Source organism: Sinocyclocheilus grahami, unplaced genomic scaffold, assembly GCF_001515645.1.
Source record: "Sinocyclocheilus grahami isolate Dianchi unplaced genomic scaffold, SAMN03320097.WGS_v1.1 scaffold1544.1, whole genome shotgun sequence".
NCBI classification, from domain to species: Eukaryota; Metazoa; Chordata; class Actinopteri; order Cypriniformes; family Cyprinidae; genus Sinocyclocheilus; species Sinocyclocheilus grahami.
Window position 1 is genome coordinate 153,452 of NW_015506723.1, and position 11,844 is coordinate 165,295.

The following is an 11,844-nucleotide window of genomic DNA, read 5'->3' on the forward strand; positions in this document are numbered from 1 at the left end:
AGGCTGGCGACTCACTCTCCTCACGTTTCTTTTCAAATACTGTGATGGTGCAATAACTAACTACATCTAGTAAAGTTTATAGTTTTTATGTTGTAAATTTAATTTATCTGAAGCAATAATCCCATCAGTGTTCTGTAAGCTGTTACTTAAATCATCAGATTTGTATATGCTCCCTTAAAGGGATAGGTCATTATTGACTTACCCTCTAGTTGTTCCAAACCTGTATGAGTTTCTTTCTTCTATTGAACTAAAAAGATGATATTTTTGATGTCAGTAACCAGACAGTTGATGGTAACCTAAGTTGTTATATATTTCCAGTTATGTAGTTATTTATAATATGTACAGTTAATGTGTGATACAATGAATGCATGTATGAAATTATTTTTGTTATGGGCTATGGTTAGGGGTAAGGGTAGGGGTAGGGTTAGGTCAAATAATGTCATATTTGCATTAAAAATGACATAACTGAGCGATTTACACTTAATGACAGTTGTCATAAACATGCACAAAACCTCGTTCATATTCATGACATGTGTCATATCAATAGTATAGTGACTTCCCGCGACAAGTTATTAGTCTTATTTTTGGACCGGAAGGCCCGCCATACTGGAAAACCTAGAAATATAAGAAATTTCAAAAGTTACATGACTGGAAAAGTCATGGGAATCTTAAAAGGTCATGCAAAAGTAATGGGGAAAACAGAATCTTAAAAGGTCATGGACATTACTATAGTGAATATAAATGTTTTTTATTATGCTCATTTTTTCTACGGCTCAAGATTTTTCTCTGTGAGTGGCATTTTTATGAAATGCTTTTTATAATCCTTTTCCAGTCATCACAAATAACCAGAAAAGTAATGAAAATTCTGTTGAATTCTAAACACAAACAGTTTTACATATATAATGAGTCATCCAGATAAGCAACAACATACTGATACAAAGGGGTTACAAAATAGAAAGAATGAATAAACAAACAAACAAACAAATACATAAGTAAACAAATAAACAAACAACTAAGACAGCAGCTCAAAGTTTTTATTTTCAATTATCTTTGTCTTTTTTGCTAATAAAATTGTATCTAGATTTTTTTTGTTATCAATGCACATAAGTGTCAGAAAACATAAGAAATTCAACCTTAAAGCATGTTTTCCTTTTGCTCCCATGATTCCTTTTTTCTTTTGTGAATTTGAAATTTACCATAACCATTACCATAAATGTGTGTGTGTGTGTGTGTGTGTGTGTGTGTGTGTACTGTATGTATGTATGTGTATATATATATATATGTAATTCAAAGTATATAAAAACATCATTGCAAGTTAATCAAAAATTATGTAGAGATATGTTGAAAACGACAAAAAAGAAATGTCCCTTTTTCAGGATACTGTATTTTAGAGATAATTTTGTAAAATACAAATAGACTTTACAGATCTTTATTGCAAAGGGTTTAAACAATTATTGCACATACACCTGTGAAACAGTCCTTAAGACACTTGCTTGTTTACAAGTCGTAGACAATTATGGTCACAGTTACAATGATTTAGGACAGTTAAGAGACCTTTCTACTGACTTTGAAAAAACACCAGAAGAAAGATGGCCAGGGTCCCTGATCACCTGCGCGAGCATGCCATAATCCTGCTACAGGAGGCATGAGGACTGCAGATGTGGCCAGAGCAATAAACTGCAATGTCCGTAATGTAAGATGTCTAAAACAGTGCTACAGGGAGATAGGAAGGACAGCCGATTATTATTATTATTATTGCTGTAGCGAATCAGCTCATGGGGAAATATGAATAATTAAATTATGTAGAGATATGTTGAAAACGACAAAAAAGAAATGTCCCTTTTTCAGGATACTGTATTTTAGAGATAATTTTGTAAAATACAAATAGACTTTACAGATCTTTATTGCAAAGGGTTTAAACAATTATTGCACATACACCTGTGAAACAGTCCTTAAGACACTTGCTTGTTTACAGGTCGTAGACAATTATGGTCACAGTTACAATGATTTAGGACAGTTAAGAGACCTTTCTACTGACTTTGAAAAAACACCAGAAGAAAGATGGCCAGGGTCCCTGATCACCTGCGTGAGCATGCCATAATCCTGCTACAGGAGGCATGAGGACTGCAGATGTGGCCAGAGCAATAAACTGCAATGTCCGTAATGTAAGATGTCTAAAACAGTGCTACAGGGAGATAGGAAGGACAGCCGATTATTATTATTATTATTGCAATAATATATGACATATCTCATTGCCATAATCTGTTGCACTGTCAGTAATTTTGCATGCTCTGAGCATGCAATGTGAGTTTACCTTAAGCTGTTCTGACCACCCTATAGTGTAATTGGCCATCATGGCCAGATTGTGAGCTGCCATCTAATCAGCATGAAAGCACTGCTTGATGACTAGCTCACCATTTACACCAGGGTAAATCATTAGCCTTCCTCTTGCTCATTAGCCTACTTGCACACAGTGCTCAGGACCTCAGACTGGGCCGAAGGTTTACCTTCCAACAAACCTATAGTGTAATTGGCCATCATGGCCAGATTGTGAGCTGCCATCTAATCAGCATGAAAGCACTGCTTGATGACTAGCTCACCATTTACACCAGGGTAAATCATTAGCCTTCCTCTTCCGCTACTTGCACACAGTCTTTAAATTCTCATCACGAATACACAGTACTATAATGAAGAGGAATATATGAGATGAGGGGAAGAAATGCATGAAACTGTGTTTGCTTTCCAAGAACAGAGTATTTACTAATGTATATAGGATTAGCACCTAGCTTAACTCTAGTGTGTGTGTGTGTGTGTGTGTGTGTGTGTGTGTGTGTGTTCCCTTGAAATTTATAGGTTATAAACTGAGCTCTATAGCTGTATTTAACAGTATGACTTTCTTTCTCTGACTTTGTCTCGCTCTACATATAGACATATACCACAACTTTACATACAAATTTTGTCTATTTCTGTTTATATACATACATATATATATATACATATACAGTGGGTACGGAAAGTATTCAGACCCCCTTAAACTGAATACTTTCCGTACCCACTGTATATATATTAGTTATATAGTTATTATTTTGGAATAAATGTAAAATGCTAAAAATCACTAACTTGATGATATTCATACTTGGCTTTAATAAACAGAGTATTGATTACATTGTTAATGTAAAAATATTAAATATAATTGCTTTTTCTTATACTTTTTCTTTTTCTGATAGTATAAGTGTTTATTGTAATGTTTATTTAACCAAGAAAATGGGACTGGGACATGAATTTACATTTGATTAAAAAAATAAATAAATAAACGTTGAGGACTTTGCCTCCTCATTTCAGAATACCACCGAACACCACTGATATATATATATGTGTGTGTGTATGTGTATGTATGTGTGTGTGTGTGTGTGTTTTATTCACATATATTTGTTTCTTATTATCTTTGCTGTTGTTGTTGTTGTCTGTGTACTGGAAGCTTCAGCAGAACAAATTCCTTGTATGTGCAAACATACTTGGCAGTAAAGCTCTTTCTGATTCTGATTTCTGACCAAAATGGTACCAGTTTGTGCACAACACACTGTAGAGAGAAGTGCCAGTGGCTCGGAGGTAAGATTTAGCACTTTGTGAAATGAGAGGCTGGTCTTTTGAGGAGTAATTGCACTCAGAGCTGTTTTGCCTCTGCAGTTTGCAGAGGTGATAAAGAGGGATGGCAAGTAATGGAAGGAAGGATAACACACACCACAGCTGTGAGCCATTCAGAGCTGATTTGAGAATTACTTTCAAATAGCTTTAAAATGAAATTGGCAAGTTTAAATTGAGTTAACAAACAGGATTGTAATTTAGATTTAAAGTTTGAGACATAGATGGAATTAAAATTGAATGAATTTCAAAGAAATTCATACAGTATAACTACTGTAAGAGTAGTTATATAATATACCTCAGTATGAATGTATGAAATGAAAATGAGGTTGAGGAATAAATACAGTATGGTCTAAAATAAGTCCTTTATAAATAAACATTTAATATTTTTTATCAACATTTTCTTTTAATTTTAATTATATTATATTATATTGTATTATATTATATTATTTTCACAATTAGTTATTATTATATTTCTGGATTTATTTATTGTTTGTTTTTATATTATTATTTGAAAATTTATTTTATTTATCATTTTTAATTTGTCTAATTTTAGTATTATTGATTTTACTAATATTACTAATTTTATTATAGTTAGTTTTTTTATTTATTTGTTTATTCATTTGTATTTAATATTATCCTATTACTTTTCACCGTTTTGCTTCATTAATTATATTATCATATTTTATATAATCATATAAAATTATTTTATTTATGTTCTTAAAATATTTCTGCTTAATTCTAATATCATATAGTTTCATTATTTATTAGTTCAGAATTTCAGAATTTTGCCTCTTACTGCAGTGTGAGATGTCAACAGAATGTGATTTATTCTTGTGTCTACACTTTGTTTGACACCCCGTCCATTCTTTTCACGCACTATCTAGGGAAGTAAGTGAACTGAAGAAGAGAGAATTACATCGTTCTTAGCTCCTTCATTACTTCTTTACCATATTCTCTATTCTCCTCTCTCTCATCTGTCACATCCCTTCCTTTCTTGTCAGTTTACCCTTTTTCCTTGCCTCATTTTCTCTGTGAACTGTAGACTTGGTCACAATCCTGGACTGAAAGGATTTGGCTCATTTATAAAGCGGTTGTACAGTATGAGTACAGAGATGGATCAGAGTCAGACAGTCACTTATATTCTGCTCTGCTCAGCAGAGTTGCATAACAACCCCAACTGGACCTATTAAAATGGAAGAAGATTCCTCATCTGTGACAATTGGTCTACTGTATTCACAATGTACTGTGCACATAAAGGGAGTTTTTATGAGCTTAAATGTAACACAAAAACTCCTATGCACTCATAGTACTTTGGTAGACCGTCATCCCATCCACCCATCCCACGTGTTTAGAGGGTCTTGGCTTTGCTTATCTTCCACATTGATTGACTAAGATCATGATCTAACTGATCTATCAAAGTATGTTCATCATGGATCTCTACGCTCATGTTGTTGGTCTCTCCTTCACTTTTGATGACAATGTCACACACTGCTAATTAGCACTCAGCTCCTCAGTTTGACATGACATGCCTAGATTACAGTTTTTTGTCTGGTCCTAATGTTGTAGCTGATCCTTAGATGTTACTGTGTGTTTGTACCAACAAATTGATGCTCTACAATGTCATTTGTGCACCACGAAAGTGTTGCCTTTTTTTTTTGTGCCACTTCCCTAAAAGATATATTTGACCTTGTTTCTGAGGAATTTTTGAATCTTTTTGATGGCTGTGTTTCTGTGAGAAATTTCTGTTCATCAATTTATAATGATATTTCACAATATTATGCTTTTACAATTTTTTTCCTCAAATAAATACTTGAAACATTTTTTAAAAATCTTACTGACCCCAAACTTTTGAACTATTATAAGTTTGCTAAGTGCAAGGCTTGTAATCTAATATCTATATCTTTTCTATATCTATATCTTTTCTATCCAATTTCCAACTACTAAATGACTATCATTTAGTAGTTGGAAATTGGATAGAAAAGATATATTGTGAAGCTATTATGCAATTAGTTAGTCACATGGAATAAATGTTCTGTATGAGTTTTTAGTCTGGGTTCTGCCAGTTTACAAAAAGGCTTGAGGAAACAGACCACAATTATGCTTGTTTAGGAGCAAAGCAACTTGGTCCATCAGATGTTATTGAATAAAAACAGAGTGTGTCCTATTTTTGTGAGACACCTTGTTTTTATGGTGACAAAAGAGCTTCATTTCTGTGCTTGGAAAGTAAACAGGATTTTCTGTTAAAACCGTGCTGGAATGAGCCGGAAATTACACTCTCTTATCGGCCAGAGTTATTGTGCATGATTCTGAAGAAAGGCATTGTGGATGTTAATAACGACCCACTACAGACGTATGCCTGGGTGCTATTGTCACCTAAGCTGAGAGGTCCCTGTGGTGCCCATTCTATCAATTTGTGTTCAGAAAGGGCCTATTCATAGGTGTATGCTTTTGTTCTGTCTTGCATCCTTATAGGCAATGGATAACAGTTGCCTTTGCTAAGCACATAATTATTATAAAATAATTATATTGCAGTCTACACAGAGATGTTACAGTGCCAAGCGTTTTTCTTCCCAGAATAGAGAAAAGAATGAACTTGAGTTAAAATCCCATTGTTGAAATAAAGATTAAAGGGGTGGTTCACTGGGTTTTTTCTAGGCTTGATTGTGTTTATGGGGTCCAGTCTAACATGTGTTAATGCTTTGTTTAAAAAAAAAAAAAAAGCATTATTTTTCACATAATTTACCTTTACTCCACACAGCTCTGTCCCTTCTCTGAGAAACGGGCTGATCTTTTCCTGTTTTTATGAAGCCCCGCCCTCAGAAATAGACGATGGGCTCTGATTGGTTAGCTAGCCCAGTGTGTTGTGATTGGCTAAACCGCCTCTAGTGTGCGTCTAAGCATCCCACCCCTCACTTCAGCGGCATGTGCTCCGGTTGTATTGTTAACAATGGCATCGTTAATATCGCTTATCAGTTTGAGCCCGATTGACAAGCAAAGGGTATTATTGAAGAGGATCGTGCAGAACCTGTGCAAGCACGGCTTTTAATGGTAGGCCTATGTTTTTTGTTTGTTGTTGTCTCATATGTTTAGATACGCTGTTGTAAATGCTACTGCTTATGTTAGCTTGTAATATACGGTTTTATCCTGATTAAAGCTTTAATACAGTACAGCAACCGCATGTTTAATGCATCTCATAGCTATGTGAAAATAAGTGTATAACTGAAACAGTTCATTGTTGGAGCTGAGCTGAATGAGAGAGAGAGAGAGAGATGCAGAGCGTGTGCAGAGCAGGGGGACGCGAGGAACAGTATTAAGAACTGCTGCTTTAGAACATTGATTTTGAAACTTGTGAATCCGTTAGAATCGTTAGAAGACAGAATCGCGATTCATATATGAATAGATTTTTACGTGCACCTCTAGTTTTTTCTTCCTCTTCTCTAAAGCAGCGCAGCATGGCCTCGCCCCCTTTGCTGCCTTTTCCCGAGGGCGGGGTTTATCTGGGTTTGTGATGTCACAAACCTGGGAAGTAACTTGTTGTAGTCCCTACCAGCCGTTTTTGTAGGCATTAAACTGCCAGAATTTTAAAAGACAATATCTCCGTTTGCATTGAACTTTCAGCTTTGTAACTTTGCAGATATTGTTTATGCTCAAACAGCAACATTACACACAAAATAACCATTGTGAGTAACAGGCAGCAATGTTGTTTTATTGCTGAATGAATCAGGGTATTTGAAAGAATCAGTTAAATAAAAGATTTAATGACCTGAATGAATCAGTGTTTTTGAACAAATAAATAGAATGAATGATTCAATGACTCTCCCACATGTTTAATTTCTAAATGAATAAGTTGTTTTGCATGAAATGGTTGAGTGAATTTTTTTAAAGGCAGTTCTTGGTTTCATTCCTGAATGCATATGTTTTTTAACAAATCAGTTGAGTTAATGATTCAAATAACTCTTCATGAGGAGGTACCTCATGAAGAGTTACTGGTTTACAGTTACAGTGTTTATCAACAGATCTGTTAAATTAATTAATGACTCACTCATTTGTTGCTATCTACTCATTTCATGATGTAACCCGCAGAAAAAGGTAATTGAAAAATCCCCTCTACGTATACACAGACTGAATGTCTGTCTGTAAACACAGACAAGCAGATTATGTTAAAATAAGCTATGTTAAAATAGTTGTTTTATTCTTCTAAAAAAAATGTATATATGATTGAGTTGTAGTTATATCATGATTTTTTTTTTATCTAGCTGCTTTGAATTCATTGAGACTGCATGTGTGAATTATTGAGTAATTGGTTGATTAAAGGTTTGAGTTATTACATCAGCCTCAGAAAACATTAATCAGGATGAACCCAGGGGAGATGTCATTGATTAAGTAAACCAGCCTAGAGGCAGTGAAGTTCAACTGTTACTGAACATCCTTGCATGTGATATTCATGTAAAAGAATGATAAAATTCAACCATTATTGATTACTCCTAAAAGTGGATTGTATTTGTTCTAATGTACTGTATTCATTACTTTGACATATTTTATAGTATATTTGCTTCAGAGAGATACTGTAAATCAGCTGATGTGCGGGCATTTATATTGTCAGTTGCTAAAAAGGTTAAATCTTTTGTTTAGGTATAATGAATTTTTGAGGAATGGGAAACACATTTGTGTGCCCAGTCAGTTGTGCTTGAACATTAGCATAATATATTAACCCGGCTCCCTAATACTTGATACTCCCTAATACATTTTGATTGGTCAGTCTTGGCAATCTGCATAATTTTTGTTTAATAACCAACAAACTGTACTTAATTAGTTTATATCTTTCATATAATCCCACAGTCTCTTTCATCTCACATAATGAAATCATTTCAAACCAAATCAATATTTCATGTCCATTTATTTATTTGCTAAGTCTCTGCATAATTAGCTCAATAATATACAGTGAGCCAGTTATTATCACTGAAGAAACCCCTTAAGGATGATAAAGACCCTTTAATCGAAGGGTTTATTCTGTGACAGTGACTGAACTGACTGTACATTGAGTCACATTGGGGGCAGTCATGGCCTAATGGTTAGAGAGTCGGACTTGTAACCCGAAGGTTGCGGGTTCAAGTCTCAGGTCTGGCAGGGATTGTCGGTGGGGGCAGTGAATCTCCACCTTCAATAACATGACTGAGGTGAGACCCTTGAGCAAGGCACCGAACCCCCAACTGCTCCCCAGGCACTGCAGCACTGGCTGCAGAGCACAAATTCCAAGACACACGTCATGTCCTTTCCTTTCCTTACATATAGAATCAAGCAATTTTCTGGACAAATCTTTAGTTCCTTGCAATGTTACAATTAAACATCTCTCATCTAATTTACATTCTTATCAGGCTATAATCAATGCATAGTCAGCAAGAATTATTCCACACAATTACTTTAATGTTCTGATGGTGGTACTACACTAGGTAATCATTATATTCCTCTTTTTGTATTTTTTTTAAGTACTGTACATGAGGAGACATAACATATTTTAGTGTGTACTACCTACACACATAATCGATTGAATCTCTGGCTGTGTTCTGGCTGCAGAGCACAAATTCCAAGACACACGTCACGTCCTTTCCTTTCCTTACATATAGAATCAAGCAATTTTCTGGACAAATCTTTAGTTCCTTGCAATGTTACAATTAAACATCTCTCATCTAATTTACATTCTTATCAGGCTATAATCAATGCATAGTCAGCAAGAATTATTCCACACAATTACTTTAATGTTCTGATGGTGGTACTACACTAGGTAATCATTATATTCCTCTTTTTGTATTTTTTTTAAGTACTGTACATGAGGAGACATAACATATTTTAGTGTGTACTACCTACACACATAATCGATTGAATCTCTGGCTGTGTTTGTATGTGTGTTCATATAAATTTTTTTTTTTATTGGTGTTTTGCCTCACATAATATTGTTCCCATTTAGAGACTCACACCTCCCAAAAGAACTGCTGTTTATACCTTGTGTGGATATTGTATTTGATATACATTCTGTACGCACGGCATGAAGAGTGTGTGAGGTCATGTGATAAAAAAAACAAAAAACAATTATTAGTTTATTTTCTCTGAAATATCAGTTTTCATTTGCTCTGTTCTGTGACATAAAAGCTACCACAGATCCCTAGTTTCCAGACTCGTGATCTTTATTGTTGAATGTTTTATAGTCATTTATAGCTTTCTTATGCAAACATATTTCCACCACAGAATAAAACAACGCAAAAGGTTATTGCCAGGGATGCACATAAGTGATGCACAGCTGTGCATGCATGACCAAAATAAAAAATGTGCTGGGTAAACAAGTTCGGACCGCTCATTTGTGTACCAACACGGTTGACAGCTGTTAATGCACAATCACCATTTTAGATTGACTAACTGTAGTACTGTATAATATTTCCATTCCAGCTGAAAGCATAATATACTCTATGCCCTGCCAGTTTCACAGCAAAATGCAAAACTGTGACATTTCATTCACTGACGCTCTTTACTCGAGAGGGCTAAAACCAACAGTGCACATACTTACTTGCCACCAAAATAAAAGCTTGCTGATTTTAGGTTTGACAATTATGATAATTCATATTAAAAAAATAACAAACAGAAAGAAAGAAAGAAAGAAAGAAAATGTAAATGTAAGCATTGTATAAAGGGTACCATAAAATTATTGTATTTTATGTAATACTGTTTATTTTAAAATATAATAGTATTATCACACGTCATTATTTAATAAAAAAAAAAACACAAAGTAAGCAAAGCGCAATAATACTATTATTATTATTATTATTATTTTTTTTTTTTTTTTTTTATGTTGTTTACAGCATGTGGAGGTTAATTATGCATTTTATGGGCCATTTACAATCTGCTCCGAGAGATGCCACAATGTCCTTCTCACCTCCTGAAGGACTTGTCAGGGAACATAAACCATTCATGCTCTACTAGTGAGTTTCTTTGTCTCTTGACCATGACACACACACAGCCATAGCCAGCTTTAACAATCATCACCGTGACGGTCCTATGAATCAACTTACAGCACCCTGCCACCCTTCACATTGACTTTCACTCATAGTCTCATGTCTGTCCTCCTGGAAAATGATCATGCTTACCACTGTTTGGAACAACAACTTCCAGACCATTGCTGATGAGAGTGATGCAGATGCGAGTGACTCAAATCAAATTAAAAAAAGACTGAGAAAACATATGGTGTGACACACTGATCTTTTAACTTTTACCTCAGTAAATAATTCATCATCAAAGGTTTATCTAAGGCTCTGTTTACACCTGGTATTAAGATGCAGTTTTGTCAATCCAATCACAAGTAGACAGCACTAAATACAGGCGTAAACAGGGTTTTGTATTGTTGTGAGCTCCAGATGTAGTCGACAATGCATTCAACCGGATTGCATTCGTAGTGTAAATGCTCATTAAGCTAAATGCTTTCAAATGGCCGCAATAGACCACCTTCTCTCTGCCTGCTGATCTAATCCTTAAACAATATTTCAAATATTCCTTGCAGTAAGCCAGCACAAGGAACATACTCTTCATTATGTTTATATGACAAACTTATGTTTGTTTGTTTTTTTCTTTTCTGCCTCTTTCTACAGCAACTAATGCGAGAGCACCAGCAGATGGCCAGTCGTCCGTTTGCGTCTGTTACAGTGGCACTTGAGACTCCAGAGGAAGAGGAGGAGCTTCTGCAGGGCCAGGTGGAGGTGGGTACTTTCAATCGTAGGTTTGTAGATATTCAATAGTTATTTACCTACTATATTTCAATTGAAAAAAATTCAAATAAGAAAAAAAAGAGTACACCCCCTCAGAAGCTCAACAAATTCAGCAATTACTCCTTACTATCAAATCATTTTTTTTAAGTGTGAACGTATAGCAAAAGCAACAGAGAAATTCAAAAACAATGGACTTGTGACTAAAGGCTGGCAAAAGTTATGAAAATAGTATTGTAACTGTTTGCAACATGCAGAAGTGAAATGCATGATTGTTGTCCAAACAGGAACTACCTACCGTAGCCAAAGCACAGTGAACTCATTTAGCCTTTTCCATACTCTGGTCTCATTAGACCAAGTCAGTCATTTTGGATCTAACAGCATCTAAAATGGTGTGGCATTGATGGGGGAGGAGTACAGTGAGAAGTGCCTGGTTCCCACACTGAAGTTC

General features: G+C 35.0%; 1 protein-coding gene across 1 annotated transcript in view; it reads left to right on the forward strand.

Annotated features, from left to right (window-relative positions):
• LOC107571055 (attractin-like protein 1) overlaps positions 1–11,844 on the forward strand; it is a 176,083-nt gene that overhangs the window by 140,947 nt on the left and 23,292 nt on the right. Inside the window, exon 19 of the mRNA XM_016257333.1 lies at positions 11,280–11,387. Within this exon, the coding sequence (XP_016112819.1) occupies positions 11,280–11,387 (108 nt within the window). The remainder of the gene's footprint in view (positions 1–11,279; positions 11,388–11,844) is intronic.